At 41.1% G+C, this 17,005-nt stretch overlaps 4 protein-coding genes across 5 annotated transcripts in view; 2 read left to right on the top strand and 2 right to left on the bottom strand.

The window, feature by feature from the left end:
• On the bottom strand, positions 783-2,908 carry LOC109727861. Its single transcript, XM_020258059.1, has one exon. It carries the CDS (start codon positions 2,670-2,672, stop codon positions 1,224-1,226), a length of 1,449 nt encoding a protein of 482 aa, XP_020113648.1. The 5' UTR covers positions 2,673-2,908; the 3' UTR covers positions 783-1,223.
• Positions 6,015-8,363, top strand: LOC109727988 (tropinone reductase homolog At2g29170-like). The gene is made up of 5 exons (XM_020258241.1): positions 6,015-6,275; positions 6,599-6,806; positions 7,222-7,438; positions 7,560-7,666; positions 7,907-8,363. The coding sequence occupies exons 1-5, from the start codon at positions 6,184-6,186 to the stop codon at positions 8,078-8,080; spliced, it is 798 nt and encodes a 265-aa protein (XP_020113830.1). The 5' UTR covers positions 6,015-6,183; the 3' UTR covers positions 8,081-8,363.
• LOC109727986 (probable protein phosphatase 2C 49) lies at positions 12,047-14,265 on the top strand. Of its 2 annotated transcripts, none has more exons than XM_020258238.1 (4): positions 12,047-12,649; positions 12,748-13,137; positions 13,220-13,325; positions 13,803-14,265. In XM_020258238.1, exons 1-4 carry the CDS (start codon positions 12,185-12,187, stop codon positions 14,114-14,116), a joined length of 1,275 nt encoding a protein of 424 aa, XP_020113827.1. In that variant the 5' UTR covers positions 12,047-12,184; the 3' UTR covers positions 14,117-14,265. The 2 variants fall into 2 exon arrangements, with proteins under 2 accessions (XP_020113827.1, XP_020113828.1); XM_020258239.1 differs by having other exon boundaries at positions 13,734-13,857.
• LOC109727985 (probable methyltransferase PMT11) overlaps positions 16,441-17,005 on the bottom strand; it is a 6,567-nt gene continuing 6,002 nt past the window's right edge. Inside the window, 1 exon segment of the mRNA XM_020258237.1 lies at positions 16,441-16,833. Within this exon segment, the coding sequence (XP_020113826.1) occupies positions 16,626-16,833 (208 nt within the window). The 3' untranslated portion in view covers positions 16,441-16,625.

Below are 17,005 nucleotides of genomic sequence, written 5' to 3'. Positions count from 1 at the left end.
AACAAGAGAAAGAATTGGGTGGGATGACACTAAAATTTTCCAATATCAAACATGTGCCAGACAACTGTAAACTACCACTAATCCAATCTGAAAAATATCATATTAACACATGATAATTAATTAAGAGGACATAAAGAAATCACAAAATTTATTCGAAATTTCCATAATATTAAAATAAATATATATCAACCGTGATTGAGATAATTGAACTAATCAATTAGCTACAATGATTAATTGGGCTAGCTCTTCTTAGTAATGCGTATTGTTCTAACTTAATGGCCAATCTCACATGACTTCTCAGCGTTATCAGAACCACGGTTATGGAGCCAACAAACAATACTTAAAATAATAGAACAAAACAAAAAAATAGTGCTCACTATTACCACACGCAATTGAGGGAGCCAAAAATAATTTAGAACATATGTATTATATTTTGATTGTCACGCGATATTAAGCATTGTGCTTAATATTTTCTTTAACATTGATTTATGCATAAGTAAGGCTTTTTTGGCCTGCTTACGACTTATGTAAATTAAAATATTATTTCATAAAGTATTAACTGTTTTTTACTAAGTCTTTTTCTTATGAAAAATAAAAATTTTGAAACAGAGCCACGGCACGGCTTATAAATAATTTCGCCTAATAACCAAACTCATGATTCTGAAAAAAAAAAAAAAAAAAGGTATTTCGTTTAGATAATAAAACTGAGTCTATCACTTTTCAAAAATTATAACAAAAAGAGAAGAGTAGAAATAAAGCTCAATATATTACTATAATACCACTAACCAGGAACCAGCAATAGCCAAAATTTATTCATTTATAAATAGAATAACAAATTAGAACTAAAAATAAACAACGACATATCAACCAAGAAAGCCATCTCAACTACACGGTGCAGTAAAAAAAAAAAAAAAATTATAATTCGCCAATTTAAAAGCTCAATCGAAGTCATATAATACTACTCTTTATTCCCCTACTAACGATCTGGTAGCAGGAGCTAAAATTCACAGTGCACTTTGGTGGATGAATGTGGACAAATATAAATGACTGCGATTGAGCCTTGAAGCTGTACTAATTATTTTTCTTAGTGCACCGTGCACTTGGTCGAACTCTAAATTAATATAAGATATAAAAAATTCTCAAAACAAATTCGCAATTTAGCTTACCATATAGTAATACACTAATTTCTATGTTTTCTTTGAATTTTTTTTTAAAAAAAAAATTTAAAACCGGAACGACGACGGTCCTCGCGGCAGCTCCGAGTACCAGCATGCACAGCTGAGCCCCACCAACACCTCGGCAATCGCCGCCTCCGTCTTCTCCCTGTTCGACAGATGCAGGGTCTGAATCATCAGCGCGCGAGGCCGGGTGTCGAACCGCCGCCGCCGGTCCATATTCCTCTCCTCCTGCCACTGCACCGTGTCGTGCGCCATCGGCCCCAGCCACGCCAGTATCCGCTCTACCGCCTCCTTCCACCCCTCCGCCAGCCGCCGGTCCAGCGGGCCCCGATCCTTCCACCAATCCCGGAGCTTCGCTCGGACGGTCGACCGCATCGCGGCCGGCAGCATCTCGTAGATTTCCTCCCTCTCGGCCGCCGCGTCCTCCTCCAGCCCCGCGGCCTCCGCCCGCAGCAGCCGCTCCGCCGCCACCACCACGTTCGCGTACCGCAGCGCCAGCCCCGCCGCCCCCACCGTGTCCGGCGAAGCTTCTAGAACCTTCCTCCAATCCGTCTCGGCCTTGGCGTTTGCCTCCCTGCCGCCCCCGAAGATAGGACACGAGTTGCTGACGCGGACGACGTCCTCGGCCGCCGCGTGCCGTCTCTCGATTGGCCCGGAGCTGGAGTACTTGCCCTGCGACGACGGCCAAGGGTAGCTGAGCCGGAGCTTGTGGACCGGAGCGAACCGGACTCGGGTCCGGTCGGATATGAAGACCGGGGGGAGGCCGGGGACGAAGGGTCCGAAGACGAGGCAGATCCGCGCGAACAGCGCGCATGCGGAGAGAGCCATGAGCCGAGCGGCTTTCTCGAAGCTGCGGCACCAGAGCGACTCGGCCTTGAACCGCCGGACTCTCTGGCGCGACGACCTGAGCTCGAGCCGGAACGAGTCGGAGCAGATCACCGGCGACGCCTCGGGCTTCAGCAGCGGCAGCGGCCCGCTGAATCGGGCCCAGCGCTGCGCCATCTTCCGCTCCGCCGCCTCCAACTCGTCCAGCGCCTCCATCTCCTCGCTCAGCTTCGCGGTCGCGCGGACGAACCTCTCCATCTTGGCGAATTTCTTCTGAACTCGGCTCCCCGTGAGGCGGAGGCCGAACCGGTCGAGGTCCGCCGAGCCCGTCTTGAGGGCGGCGTAGACGAGGGCGAAGTCGCGGACGAGGGGGGAGTCGTCGCCGCAGCGGGAGCCGAAGCGGGCGACGGCGGCGGCGGAGCGGTCGAGGTCGGAGAGGAGCTCGGCGCAGGCGAGGCGGAGGAGGAGGGACTGGTCGGTGGAGACGAGGTAGGCGACGCCCTGGGACCGCATGGTGTCGGAGCGGAGCCGGGCGACCTCGGGCTCGGAGAGGGAGCGGTGGAGGGCCACGAGGCGCGACATCGACGCAGCCGCCTCGAACGCAAGGATCCCGAGGGCGCCTGGGCCCGGCGCCGCCGAGGCCCACGCCTTCGCCTTGGGTACCACCATGGCGCGCGATGGGACGCGTGCGATTCGCGTGCTCGCGTTAACAGTGGCGTTAGTGATCCGAACTCGGGGGACGGGGCGGTGGGATTTGGGTGGGGGAACCGGGAGGTATATGCCTTATGAGGATGAGGGAAAGCACATTTTCTAAGAGGCTTCGCGCCCAAACGCGTAGGGAACAGTGAGGTTCAGTAGAAAACGGGAAGAACAAAGAGAGAAAAAGGTTAAAGTGTACAGCGAACCCCCCTCAACTGTATGCCGCTCTGAACTAGGCCCTTTAACCATATTTGCTTCAAAATTGCATAATTTTAGTAAAATAAATTTTTTAAAAAAATATTATCAATATTATTATTTGATAATTTTATGTAATTTATTTTTAGTAAATAAATTTTATATTTATTAGTTGTTAGTTAGTATAGCTACCATACTAAAATGACTCAAAGGAATAAAAATAAATAAATAGATAGAGGAGAAAAAAAATAAGAACTTGAGGGGATTTTCTGTAATAAAAGATTAAGATGTTGGGGAAAAAACTCCTATAGTGGAAGGGGTGTCCATATATTTTAACCAAATCAAAATTTAAATGGGATTGAAGGTGGGAATGCGAGAAGGGGACTGTGGGCGTTGACGACAACGTCTACCGCAAAAGTCGTCTCCTAAACCGTCACACAAATCGGACTCAATAACTGACCAACAACTACCCCAACCCTGACTAAATTCCTCAGCTCTTCCCTCGAGATTGCACAGTTTCTGGTAGAGTGTAGGCGACCGTAGCCATATTTGCCTCTGTCTTAATAACGAGAGTGTCGTTTACGTGGTATAGCCGTGACTACTTTCTTCGATTCTAGTCCAAAGAAATTAATGGAGAGAACTCAGAGAAGTGGACGAGGTTGCGTCCACGTCAGCATTTCACGCTGCAGAGCTTTTCGCTGCATACAAACGGAAACTCTACCTTACGTTCTTTTATATATATATATATATATATATATATATATATATATATATATATATATATNATATTTCATCACTACTTGTTATTGGATGAACGAAATTCATGAACTCAAACTCCTCTTCTTCCCTTCTCTTCAAAAGAAGAAGTGCGAGATTATTATTATCCATAGTTTGTAGGTTTAGAAATATAGAGAAGAGAATGTAATAACTATTAGGTATGTGATTGTAATAACTTGGTTTCTTTAAATAGACTTTGGATGGCATGTGAAGCATAATACTTCTCTCCAACGGCTAGTTTTTTGATTTTTGAGCTATCTAACGGCTAGTTTTTTTATTTTTGAGCTCTCCAACGGCTAGTTTTTTTTATTTTCGAGCTCTCTAACGGCTAGTTTATTGATTTTTGAGCTCACCAACGGCTAGTTTTTTTGATTTTCGAGCTCTCTAACGGCTAGTAATTTAAAATTAAATTTTAAAATATTTTAATAGTTAATAATTTAAATTTAAATTTTAAAATTTTATTTAAATTTTTAGATTTTAAAGTCATTTAATAACTAATAATTTAAGTTTAAATTCACAAGGCTAATTTTTAAAGATTATCAGAAATCCTGTAGAATTCTAAAATGTGTATCCAAACAGCTTTTAAAGTAACCCGTGGAATTTTTTTGGAGTTACAGGATACTCCATTTTATTTGGACCAAAACTACGGTATTTAAATTCCATGGAATTTATTTACTGTGCATCCAAACGGGGCCTTAGATGTACAATTAGCACTTCACTTGCGTTGATGCGTAGGCAACTTTGACTTAATATATGTCTGTACGGTTTTACGCGTGGTCAGCTCCCCTTGATGTGATAGGAAAGAAAGGTTTTTAGTCCAAAACATTGTTCACTCAAATATAATATGCAAAAAATATATTCGAGTAAAATTATTTTGCACATTTATTGAGTGACCAATCATAACACGCATTTTGCATGTATAGAAAATGTTTTACAGGCTAAAAAAAATTGAGTATTCTTATGTGGAGCTTCTTAAAATATTTGTACCACATAATTACATATATAGTTTATTGTGTATTTATCAATTAATTTATTAATAAAAAGGAATCTAAGAAAAGAGGTCTACGTTTCAGACCATGCAGTGATAGGGAGGAATACCATCCTGGTCCGCGGTCAAGACGATGTGACAGGGGGAGGACATCACTCGCTCGCTTGTTGAGACTGTTTTTAATTTCTTTGGCTTTTCCTTTGTTTTTTCTTTTTTTTCTTTTTTTTTTTATGGTAATCTCTATGCAAGTTCACAAGGATGACTCAGAATTGGGATTGAAGTTGGGCCGCAAATTACCAGAACTCGAGATTACAAATTGGAAGTCTAATTATTTTATATTTTTTATTAAAATTACTATTTTTAAGAAAAATTAAACGAAATAAATAGCGAGCTACCTTCTTCTGTCAAAAAGATGCAGTAGAGAAATGGCACAGGGATACCACCATTTGAAAGTAGTGCTTCATATAAATGGTAATGCATTTAGGCCCAAGACGGGCCTGGCCCAAGATGGGAGTAAACAGACCGGGACGGCGGGCTCATATCATCGAATGAGAACAGAAATTGATAGACGGAGTAAGAGATGTGAATTTGATACTCAAAATCTTATAGAATGATAGATAATTCGAATGGGCTCCAACTGGTCGCTTCTGTGGTGACAGGCCGCACCGCACCATAAAAACTGTGCCAAACAAAATCTCAATATTCTGTAATAAGCTTTTATAGGCACTGTTTGGTTTGGGAATAGGGATAGGGATAGGCCCTTATCCCCCCCTTTATACCCAAACGCTAATTTTTTATCCGAGAATAGTAGTTTTCGGTTATCCCCACCAACACCTCCATTTTCTATATAAAACTTCATAATATTTTTCTTATCCTCGGGAACAACCCAATTTTCATCCAAACGTTATTTTTCTTATCCCCATACTTGTACCTATCCCTGTAATAGCCAGTTCTTGCTTATACCCGAACCAAACGGTGATTAAGGTTTTTATTCCGGTTGGCACCATTAAAATCGTTCTAATTTTGGTCGCGCACACAATCCTTATTTGGTACCATACGCATGCAATCTTTGTTTGATAACAACAAGTGTCCATAAAATTTATTCAGAGTCTTTTCACCTGGGCTATATATAAATATATGTATGTATCCTCGCTCTGAACTCGAATCTAATTTGAAGCAAACACAAATAATGTTCTCAGTCGAACCACATCTATCGTAGGAGAGGAGTTATGTCGATAAGTAAATTAAAGAGAGCCAGAGAGGTAGGTGGATCATAAATTTCCATCGTGCAGGGAAACCAACATTTACTGCAACTAATTTTTGCTGAGTGGCCCCCCCCAAAAAGAAAACAAAGAATTGGTATATATATTGCGTATGAATGGTAGCTGGGAATATGAATGCGATATGCATCGATTGGCTTTGCAGGAATCTTGTTTGAGTAGTAAATGATAAAGTTTATGAAGAGGAACGTATAGTGTTGGAGACAGTAGAAAATTGAAGGGAATCACATAATAAGCAAAAATGGAGAAGGGAGAGAGGAGCAAATGCAGCAACAACAGATGGTCTCTTGCCGGGATGACGGCGCTCGTCACCGGCGGTTCTAAAGGAATCGGGTATTGTTTCCGACAAGTCTTTTCGTTTTTTCCTTTCTTTTCTTCAGAATCAGGTGCTCGACTTTCTACATTAGTATCTATGTATTCCTAACTTAATTTGGACTTGAACCTGCACCCTCATCCATTTTTGACTTATGCCTTTTGATCACCGGCGATCGCAGTCGTTTCAAAATTCCTCTCAAGAAGCAGAAATTAGATTTGGATTTTATGAGAATCTTAGATATGATCAGCTTCCTTGTAAAGCTTTACATATAACCTCGTTAGGAAGCTAAAATGAGCTTTTACAAACTGCAAATTTTAATTCCATTTTTGGTGACATGTAGGCATGCTATAGTAGAAGAGTTAGCGGAACTGGGAGCAGCTGTGCACACCTGTTCAAGGAATGAAGAGGAGCTCAACAAATGCTTGGAAAAATGGAGAGAGATGAAGTTTAATGTCACAGGATCGGTTTGCGATGTCTCTTCCCGATCTCAAAGAGAGGAATTGATGGAAAGAGTCAATTCCAACTTCAAAGGGAAGCTCAATATTCTCGTAAGCCCTCGGCATTCTTTTTCTTTCTCCCAATTTGTTACAGCTGCATAGATTCAGAGAAAATGAGTAGTGTTGTTCAAGTACTAGTAACAAATTCTTTCACCAACATCATCCAAACAGATGTAGAAGTAGCAGCTTTAAATTGCAACTTCCATTTTATCGGTAAATATTTTGCGCTTTTGTTTGCCAAACATGTGCCCTGTAGTTCTATACTTACTCTACCGCGACTCGAAACTATATTTTCGGTTATATTCATGGCACTTACCAAAATTTCTCGTTGGCATCTTTAGTAGAGAGAATTAAACATATAATAATTTATCGAACAAGACTACAAACAAAAACACGAAATATCTAATCATCAAAGTACTTTTTTTCCCATGTAATTGCATAATAATCAAATATTGCATCTATGAAGATAAATAATGCGGGAACGGGCTTCCCAAAAGCTGCAGTGGATGTTAGTGCCGATCAATACTCATACCTGATGGCTACTAATCTGGAATCTGCTTTCCATTTGAGCCAACTTGCACATCCACTTCTCAAGGCCTCTGGACGAGCAAGTATTGTGTTCATCTCATCAATTGCAGGACTAGTAGCCATAACCAACATTTCTATTTACTCCGCAACTAAAGGTACATCTAGCGATTAGAAGCAGCACTTATTAAGAAAAAATAATCATTTTATTCTTTAAAAAGAAATATATTCTTGTAGTATAATTTTTTTCGTTCTTATGTTAGCCTTCAATTTTTCCAGGAGCATTGAATCAACTCGCAAAGAATTTGGCTTGTGAGTGGGCAAAGGACAACATTCGAGCGAATTCCATTGCACCAGGAGCTATTAGCACCCCACTCATGAAACCTGTAGGGCCTTACTAATTTCTTGTCCTAATGTAGTAACTTGATTCAATTAATATACGTGTTTTGTCTCATAAAAAATTATAATACTAATGCTATATGTGATAATTGAACTGTTAAAATAAATTTTAAAAAAAAACAAGGATGTAAATCGAGCTGATCATTTGTCTTTTATTTATTTATTTTCCGAGGCAAAATATTTTCTAGATGGCTCGAGCTTTTTCAACTGTTTTCTACAAACATCAGGTACTCGACATCGCGGCGGCGAAAGCGAGAGAAGTGTCCCGAATCCCCATGGGGCGAATTGGGGAGGCCGAGGAGGTTTCGTCCCTTGCGGCCTTCCTCTGCATGCCCGCGGCATCGTACATCACCGGCCAAGTCATTTGCATCGACGGTGGTCGGGCGGTTTTCGATTCCTAAGGGAGATGGCTTTGCAATGCAAATAATATTGTTAGCAGTATGTCTTTCTCTACAATTCCTTTTCTTTTTTTGGTCCATTTTATTTTCTTTGTTCAGATGGATCTTTCTGCTTTGGTAGGTGTTTCTATGTTTTTATTTCAATCTCCAGTAGACGAAGTCCAATTTCCAGATTGGTTAGAGTTTGAGCTTTCCACTTGTTTGGTCAAGTTTGAGGTGGTGTGTATTTGAATAATTGTTAATTAGCGAATGGAGTGGTAATCTTTGGAGCATCAAATCCATATAATTGATCTATTTATCAGTATATACCTGTTTCATATTTAGCACACTGGATGCTCCTTCGAAGACAAAGAGAAAACGAAAGATAACTTGTATTTAATTATCAATATATTCTAATTTTGATACCTGTTTGTGGTCACTAAAAGAATATATGTTCTTGCATTATCTCGGCGGTTGGATACTAAGTGCACATTTTGGCCAAACGACTCAACATACTGCAGCTCAACAAATAACTTCCAACTCTTGAGCTAATATGGATTAGATCAGACCCAACCCAAACCAGACTACAATGATGATGGGCGCAGCCCAAATTTAAAGAATCCTTCTTCTTCTTTTTTTTTGGTAAGGATAACACGCTACCCACTTCGTACATTAGAAAATGAACTAAGCGACAGGAATAAGGCATCACAGGCCTCGGAGTGAGCGGCACCAAAAAAAAAAAAAGAAGCACTACACTACTGATTACAATAGTGCTGATTTGCTGAGAGAAAATGCTCCCCTAGGTTCATCAACTATTTAATCTTGTAGACTTCTATGAGGGGGTCCGGCTGGGTCTTCCTAAAGATCGCACAGTTCCTGACCTTCCAATTAAGTGACCCACCAACAAACTACTAGCCCGGTTAGCCGAGTACTCATAGACTGCGTTCCATTCCTAGCTTTTCATCTATTCCAGACCAAATTCACATCGTCTCCCAAATCTCCGGATCAGACACTTTTCAAGATCATCATCATCAATAAAAATCTATAAAAAACGTACCAAGTGAATAAATAATCGACAATTTCCTTTTCAGTTCCAAACAACACAAAATTATTGTGTCACAAAATTGTTTCAGACTATTCCAAAATTGTTTAAAAAAATTAAAGAAATTAAGAAACGGCAGCTACATAGTAATAACTATTCCACTTCACAAGGTTTCAGACCTAGCATTGATCTTCGAATTCAAGGTGTCACATGCAGCAGTATAGATCTCATATATAAGAACTAGTCAAAGTCAACCTTAAGATTAGGGGCTTTCAGATTATGTTTTTTTTCATTATTTCCAGCTTCAAAATATGAAAGCGAGGCAGTTTAAAGGTACCACTTCAAACTAACCCAAAATTAAATCCATATTGAAAGAAAAATAACTTCTCAAGCTAGTAAATAATTAGGCTCTATTTAGAATTGTGAAAAAATTATATTACATATGATCAAAAAGTATAATAAAAAAATATCTTATTTATTTCGTACATATATATTAAAATGAGAAGATATAATAATATTTCTATAAACTTTAGCCTGATGATCAACTTTACTTATTTATTAGTATTAGATGAGCATCAATACCAAACAGACCCTTAGTTCTTAAATTTATGATGTTAAATTAATATCATAAACTTAGTCAAAAGCCGAAGATAAATTATATAATTAGATTTATACATGATATCTTGTATCAATGACACCACTAACTCCTTCAAGTAGAAATGAGGATTGATTTTGCAACTTACCTAAATTAAAACGTATCTAGATGCCTAGTTACCAATTTATAATTGTTTAAGCTACCAATTTTAAATTTCTTTAGCTAATTTAAAGGTTTATGGATGTAAATCCAAATAAAAAGAAGGTGAAGGACTAAGTTTATATTGAAGTCGTACGAATATGTTCAACGTTCCTTGCAGGGAATCAGCATAGTAAGCTGACAAGAGTACACGGCAGCGTGAGACACGTGTCGGCATATGCAGCGACCGACCACTTAATAATTCCTCGAGCGTCAAATGACGGCCAACTGCGACCTCTACGTGTCCATCTCTCCGTTCACAATAGGAAGAGAAATATTAATATTAAAAAAAATCCCATATTTTACATGCCCATAAAAATAGAGAAATTATTACCTGCACCTGGTGTGCACGAAGCGTCTCATACACCGTAGCCTAAAGTTTTATTGTAGAGGTTTTACAAAAATATAAAATTTGACATATTATTTGTATTCTAGTCCTATGATAGTAAACTGTAGATGTGATTTCTCACTAATGTATTTTCTTTAACTATGATGTTCATATTAACAAACTACTTCATGCCCCTATAATAAATTTTACTATATTATTTATTTATAGTGACCATTTTAGACATTTTGCATTACATCTAGGTGAAATATTTGGAATATTTATTTCAATTATGATCTATTTTGATTTGATTATGCAATCCTCAACTATTGTAATTTTATTTTTTAATTTTTTTTAATTAGAGGTATTTGATTACTCTTTTATTTTAAAATTTGAATACATAATTTATTTACTAGATTTAATTAAAATATATCATGTTATTCATATAATCATATATTTTTTTAAACAAGCGGTTTTATAAGAAAAAACTGTAAACTGGCTTAAATTAGCTGAATCAAAAACCTTATAATTAACGTAAAAGATGCATACATTTTTACCTTACTTTCTACACCTGGTCCAGGCAACAATCTCCCGTTGAACAAATCCACATGAGGCGGGTCCCACCTAATTATGTAGTAGGAGGCACGGGAAAGATGTTTCATAAATTATAGGGGAACCTACGATCCAATAATAATCGTACGCGGCTAGAGGTTGCCACGTGTCCACGCAAGAGGCCTGCTTCGGGGAAATCGAAGCATTACAAAACTAATAATTTTGACTTAGGGCAAAAGGCCTTGTGATTAAGCCATGAGAAGATAAGCAGCTCCACGTTGCGAGTACCACATATGGTGTTCCCATCCTGTCCACGTGTTCTTTCACCCCTAGGTGAACCCCACGTGTCTGGATCTGAGCACCTGAGGAAGCACGGGGACGGCAAATGGACGGCTACGATGGGATCTTAAAGCAACAGGTCACATCAGCTGTTCTGTGAGGGGTGCCCGTGAAGGTAATTGAACAATTCATGGACCTGGTGCACCATGTCAGCAAAGACGCATCAGTATTCTCATCTGATGCTTTTTTTTTTTTTTTTTCCGATCCTTACATTTTAAAAATACCAAAAAATATATAACATTTGCTAAGTATCACAATTATGTACATCATAAATATTCTAATTATAGAATTTTTTTTTTTGAGAAAACAGGGATGTACCCTATTTGTGAGAACAATACAAAGGACCGCTGCCAAGGGTCAGTAGTTAAAGTCCAAAAAATATTACTTAAATAAATTATAAAGCCATAGTCACAACACTATTTTTCTAAAATAAAAAAATTACACTAAATATTAAAATTAACTCAATCAATCATCCAGCTTTCGATTTTACAAATTTTTCTTAATAATGTTCACATGAAAATAAAGTTAACTCGAATATTTTTATATACCATCTACATGCATGATGCATTCATACCAAAAGGAGACATTTTTAACTCATTTTAATTTATTTAATTAAAAATAACTGAAAATCAAACAAAATTTAAAATTGACTAGTTAATCGAAATGAGTCACATTTGAATAGATGATTTATACTTGAATAAATAATGAAATAAATTGGCATGTAAATATATATTATAATTGAGAACATAGCTACTTTTAAAATTTTGAAAAATGTTGAAACGTAGATGTAAGAATTGAAAATGGGTATATCACGAATGACCCAAATATGACACGGTGAACATGGTTCACCAGGACATTCAGACGGTGCGGGCAGCTGCCCGGCCAATGCTCTCTCCACTTTCCCTGCCCGGCTTGCCCTCTATATCTCCCTCCATACTGTTGCTGGGGAGGAGGATAGGGACGGCTACGAGGGGGCTTTGCTGTTTCCCTCTCGCCGATTCTAAGGCGAAATCGTGCGCGACGGGGGTGATCGACGCAAAAAAAAAAAAAAAATTCTAGGGTTTATATCGTCACCAAATGAGGGAGGAGATCTTCTGCGGCGGAGGCGCGGGCTCGTCCGCGTCCTCCACCGTGGTCGCGCCCGCCTCGCGCTCGGCGCGGCGGCGCCGCATGGAGATCCGGCAGGTCAAGCTCGTCGCCGGATCCGACGACGTGGAGAAGGAGGAGGCGGCGCCGCCCGAGCAGGAGGATGACACGGGCGGTGGAGGGAAGCGGCGGAGGGTCGAGCCCTCCTGCGCCGCCGCGGAGGGTGTAGGAGCCGGGTCGAGCTCGACTCCGGATGCGAGCTCGGATTCGGAGCGCCCGCGGGGGAGATTGGCGGGATCGGATCGGTGCCCGAGGTACGGGATGACCTCGGTTTGCGGGCGGAGGAGGGAGATGGAGGACGCCGTCTCCGTACGGCCCGATTTCCTCGGGCGAGGCGCTCAGGTCGCGGGGAAGCATCACTTCTTTGGAGTCTTCGACGGCCATGGATGCTCTCATGTGTGTCTCTTATCTCTTCTTCCTCTCCTTCTCTCTTTCTCTCTCTCTCTCTCGATCTCGATCTCTGATGTGGAATTAGGGTTTCTTCCGATCGATAGGTGGCGATGTCGTGCAAGAGCCGCATGCACGAGCTGGTGGCGGAGGAGATGGAGAGGGCGAGAGGGGACGATGCGGCGGCGCCGCCTCCGCCGCCGCAGCCGCAGGAGGGGGAGGAGGAGATGTGGAGGGGGGCGATGGAGAGGAGCTTCTCGCGGATGGACGCAGAGGCCACGAACTGGAGCGGCGGCGGCGGCGGCGGCGGCGATGGGCCGCGGAGCGGCGCGCTGTGCCGGTGCGAGCAGCTGACGCCAATGAGGTGCGACCTGGTGGGGTCCACCGCCGTCGCGGCCGTGGTGGGCCCCGCCCGGATCGTCGTGGCCAATTGCGGCGACTCCCGCGCCGTGCTCTCGCGCGACGGCGTCGCCATCCCCCTCTCCTCCGATCACAAGGTACTACCGCTTATTCCACTCTTTTCTCTTCTCATTTGTCCGAGCCTTCGAATTGACGGAATTTATGGGGGTTTGGTTTCAGCCCGACCGGCCGGACGAGCTGCAGCGGATCGAGGCGGCGGGCGGGCGGGTCATCGACTGGGACGGCCCGAGAGTGAACGCCATCCTCGCCATGTCCAGAGCCATTGGTGAGTTGCTAGTTTCCTCTTGTGCCAATTTCTACTACGAATTTTGCCCATTTTACAATTTATCAAACATTTCAAATTAGAATTATAATAATGATAATTTCTCTCTAATTTATTGCGAAAAAAATCATCTTTCTTAATTGTGTCGTACATTTGCTTGGAATGGGAGCGCGACATTCGAATGCTGAGTAATATTGAAATTTGCATCTTAGTTTCTTAGTTACCCTTACGAAAACGGAAAATAGAACCTTTGTAATGAATTATAATGGAAGAACTATTGTTTAGACCATTATAACATTTCACAGTTTGTGAGCTACACAATGTGCTTACCGTACAATTTATTACACAAAAGAAAAAAAGAGTAAAGAGAGAACCAATTGAAGTGTGGTTTTGGTTTTGGTTTTGGTTCAGCCCTTCTCTTCCGTTTACTCCGGTGGTAGACTCTTATCGGCTTCCTATTTCTATTCTGGGTGAGAACAGGGGATAGTTTTCTGAAGCCGTACGTGATATCAGAGCCAGAGGTGACGGTGACGGAGAGGGAGGAGGGGGATGAGTGCCTAATACTGGCGAGCGACGGGCTGTGGGACGTCGTCACCAACGAGATGGCGTGCAGCGTGGCACGAATGTGCCTACGCGGAGCCGCCTCCACTTCCCAGGTGGGTGTCCGCGCAGATGGGGCAGAGGGGGACAAGGTGTGTTCCGACGCAGCAATGCTGCTGACGAAGCTGGCACTGGCGCGGCGTAGCGCGGACAATGTCAGCGTTGTTGTGGTCGATCTCAAAAGATATTCCTAAGGCTTCATTTGGCATTAAGGTACATCCGGTGCATCTATCGACAAGGATGTGGTCGTATGTTTCTTCCTTTCCGATGCACCAAAGATATAATATCGTAACCAATTTGGGGCGATTGGCACACAAAAAATGGAACATCTTCCCAAAACAAACATTCAATACGTGCAAACCCCGGCGTCCCTCGCAACTCTCAACGCTCCCTGCGGCCCAAACGGCATAACTTCAACGGAGAGTTCACAACAAACGGCGAAATGAGATGACGCGGCCTATATTATCATTCTTTTGTGATTTTTCTGTTTTTAAGAAAAGAAAATGAGCTCACATCTCGCTCAAGGTAAATCCCTCAGCTGAACGTTTGATGGGAAGATAATTCATGATCAAATTGCGCCTATTCGTCTTCTTTTTTTTGTTCTTTTTTTGGGGGGGGGGGGGGGGGGGTGATTGATTTTCAGGTGATAAGATTTAAAGGGAGTCGGTAAAAGCAATTAAAACCTATGCTTGAATGACCTGCCATCCAACACCTACTTTTATTGTTACTACGGATGGGCAAAACTAACTCCTTGAAAAAATTATCATAGTCAAGTATATTAAAAAATCAACTATAAAAGGTCTAAAGATATTAATCCGGTGGTACATTGTTTTTCCTTATATTAGTTAATAGCTGTTGAAATTTTCTTCTGTCGAGAATATTTTATTGCTACAAAAAATCTTTGTTAGGAACCTAACTGTTGGGCCTTTAATGACCCAAAACGCATAACTCCAGTCCTATAGAATGGGATTTTGAGCTTCACAATTCACTGCTTAAGGGAAAGAAAGAAAAAAGAAAATAGAAAAAAAAAAGCCTTATTGTGGTACAATGATGGGCCATAGCAACAAAAATATTCGTCTTTGAAGAGCAGTGAATAGCCTAATCCACTAACAACCTCACAAACTCCAAACTATTTCTATGCTGAGGCTCAATTCTTTATTTTGAGAAATAGGTAGCGAACTATCCGCTTCATTTATTAAAAAAATGAACTAAGTTTATAAAATGAAAGCAGCCAGAGTCTCCGTAGAGAAAAAGAGCAACTAAAAGAACAGAAGTAAGAAAGGGGAAACAGAAGCTGAAAAAAAAAAAAAAAAAAAAAAAAAAAGAGTGCGTTCCAGTATGAAAGGAGTAACAAAGGAGTGCGTTCCAGTAGGCCGACAGAAGCTTTACACGTTTCAAACACCGGGAAGGATTGGGCACATTCTCTTCGAAAGATTATGCGGTTCCAGTAGGCCCAACCCTTTATTAACCTAGTAAATTTAATGTCGGCATATACAGGGTCATGCCCATTACATAACACCCGGTGATTAGGCCTAGAGACACACATGGCCAATCATTACGACGACTACTACATTAGCTTAGCTGGGGCATGTTATTAGTAAAATTAAACCTAATTAAGTTAGTTTGTGTAAATAGCTTACAAATTTTGGATTAATGGTAGTTTTGAGTAAATTGTTTGCAAATTTTGAATTAATGACAGTAAATAGTTTACAAATTTTGAATTAATTGTGTTGGCAAGGGCCGCGAATGCCATGAGTCTTCTTGAATGCCATGAGTCTTCTTGACGTATGTTTTAATGTAATCCCCACCCTTTGTATCGCTCAGCCTCAATACAACTCCGTAATCGTACCGACCGTTTCTAAAGCAAGTGGTAAAGAACTCGGTGGTTGGTACCCGAGACTCAAGTTCGAATCTTAGTTGATTCACATTCTCAGCTAAGTTTATTTTTAAATAAAATAAACGAAGCAGATAACATGCTATCTATTTCTCACAAAAAAAAAAAAAAAAAAAAACTCCGTAAAATGTGGGACTAAAATAAATAAATAAATAAACTAGTGGACGTCACGTGCGCCCCGCGCAGTCACATGTGACTGGTCACGTGCGCCTCGCGTAGTCACGTGTGACTGGTCTCCTCTCTATTCGGGTGGGCTCATGTGCCCGATAATGTTGATCCATCCATCACAAGAAAGCAATTGGGCCTAGGAACATCGCCTTCGAATATGCAGGGTTCAGTTAACCTTGTCGTAATACTGTTGGGGTCTGTTTGGTTCACAAAATTTATAACTTTTATTAAAAATTAACTTTGGAATACTTATTATCCGAGAATTGAGAAAAAGGCAGAATAAGGGGACATTTTTCCCTTGCTGAAACTCTTGCAAAGGTCGTGTTCTAAAATCTCTCAAGTAGCATTTTTTAAAAAAAAAGAATTTAAATGAACGAAGCGAGCCATATGCTACTCTCTCTTTAGGGGGAAAAAAGTTCTTAATATGAAGCCAAAAAGCAGCGCCTAAGCACACACTTTTCTTCTAATCTACTGCGAAGGACTCTTTAACCATTGCCACAAATGTACAACAAAATGCTTTCTGGATGCATTCATTTCTCTGAATACTAATAGCCCACATGTGAAAGGAATGAAAGAATAGTACAACGATGAATTTGTATTCCCTCTGTAACAAATACTCCTTTATGACACTGTTTCTTTCTCTACGAACGAACCATCGGTTTCTCGCACATCAATATCTTCCTGCTAGCATACGGGCCTTCGGAGGTGTCACGCACGGCAGTTCTCCATCCCATGGCATTTGTGATTTCTCTGATCTCATTGATTACGAGCTTTGTATCACGAATATAAGCTCTACCCCCGGGCCGTAATATGCGATCCATCTCCAGCAAGATGCTCGAAATGTTACACCTGGAAATAGAAGAGAGAAACTAGTTGGTTAGAACAAACTAGCAAGCCCCAAGAAAATAAAAAGAAAAACCATTGACTAAATGTTAAAATGGCTACTATTCTAATAGGTCAGATCATCCTATTCTCTGACTCGAATAATAGCGGAGATAAATATAATTTGGTACAGCAAAGA

This window comes from Ananas comosus, linkage group 23 (assembly GCF_001540865.1).
Source record: "Ananas comosus cultivar F153 linkage group 23, ASM154086v1, whole genome shotgun sequence".
NCBI classification, from domain to species: domain Eukaryota; kingdom Viridiplantae; phylum Streptophyta; class Magnoliopsida; order Poales; family Bromeliaceae; genus Ananas; species Ananas comosus.
This window is presented reverse-complemented; position numbering and strand designations above follow the sequence as displayed.

Coding starts and splice junctions, on each gene's coding strand:
- LOC109727861 (XM_020258059.1), bottom strand. CDS start 2,672: ATGGTGGTACCCAAGGCGAAGGCGTGGGCCTCGGCGGCGCCGGGCCCA.
- LOC109727986 (XM_020258238.1), top strand. CDS start 12,185: ATGAGGGAGGAGATCTTCTGCGGCGGAGGCGCGGGCTCGTCCGCGTCC. Junction 12,650..12,747: donor ACGGCCATGGATGCTCTCAT/GTGTGTCTCTTA, acceptor TCCGATCGATAG/GTGGCGATGTCGTGCAAGAG. Junction 13,138..13,219: donor CCCTCTCCTCCGATCACAAG/GTACTACCGCTT, acceptor GTTTGGTTTCAG/CCCGACCGGCCGGACGAGCT.
- LOC109727988 (XM_020258241.1), top strand. CDS start 6,184: ATGGAGAAGGGAGAGAGGAGCAAATGCAGCAACAACAGATGGTCTCTT. Junction 6,276..6,598: donor GGCGGTTCTAAAGGAATCGG/GTATTGTTTCCG, acceptor GGTGACATGTAG/GCATGCTATAGTAGAAGAGT. Junction 7,439..7,559: donor TATTTACTCCGCAACTAAAG/GTACATCTAGCG, acceptor CAATTTTTCCAG/GAGCATTGAATCAACTCGCA.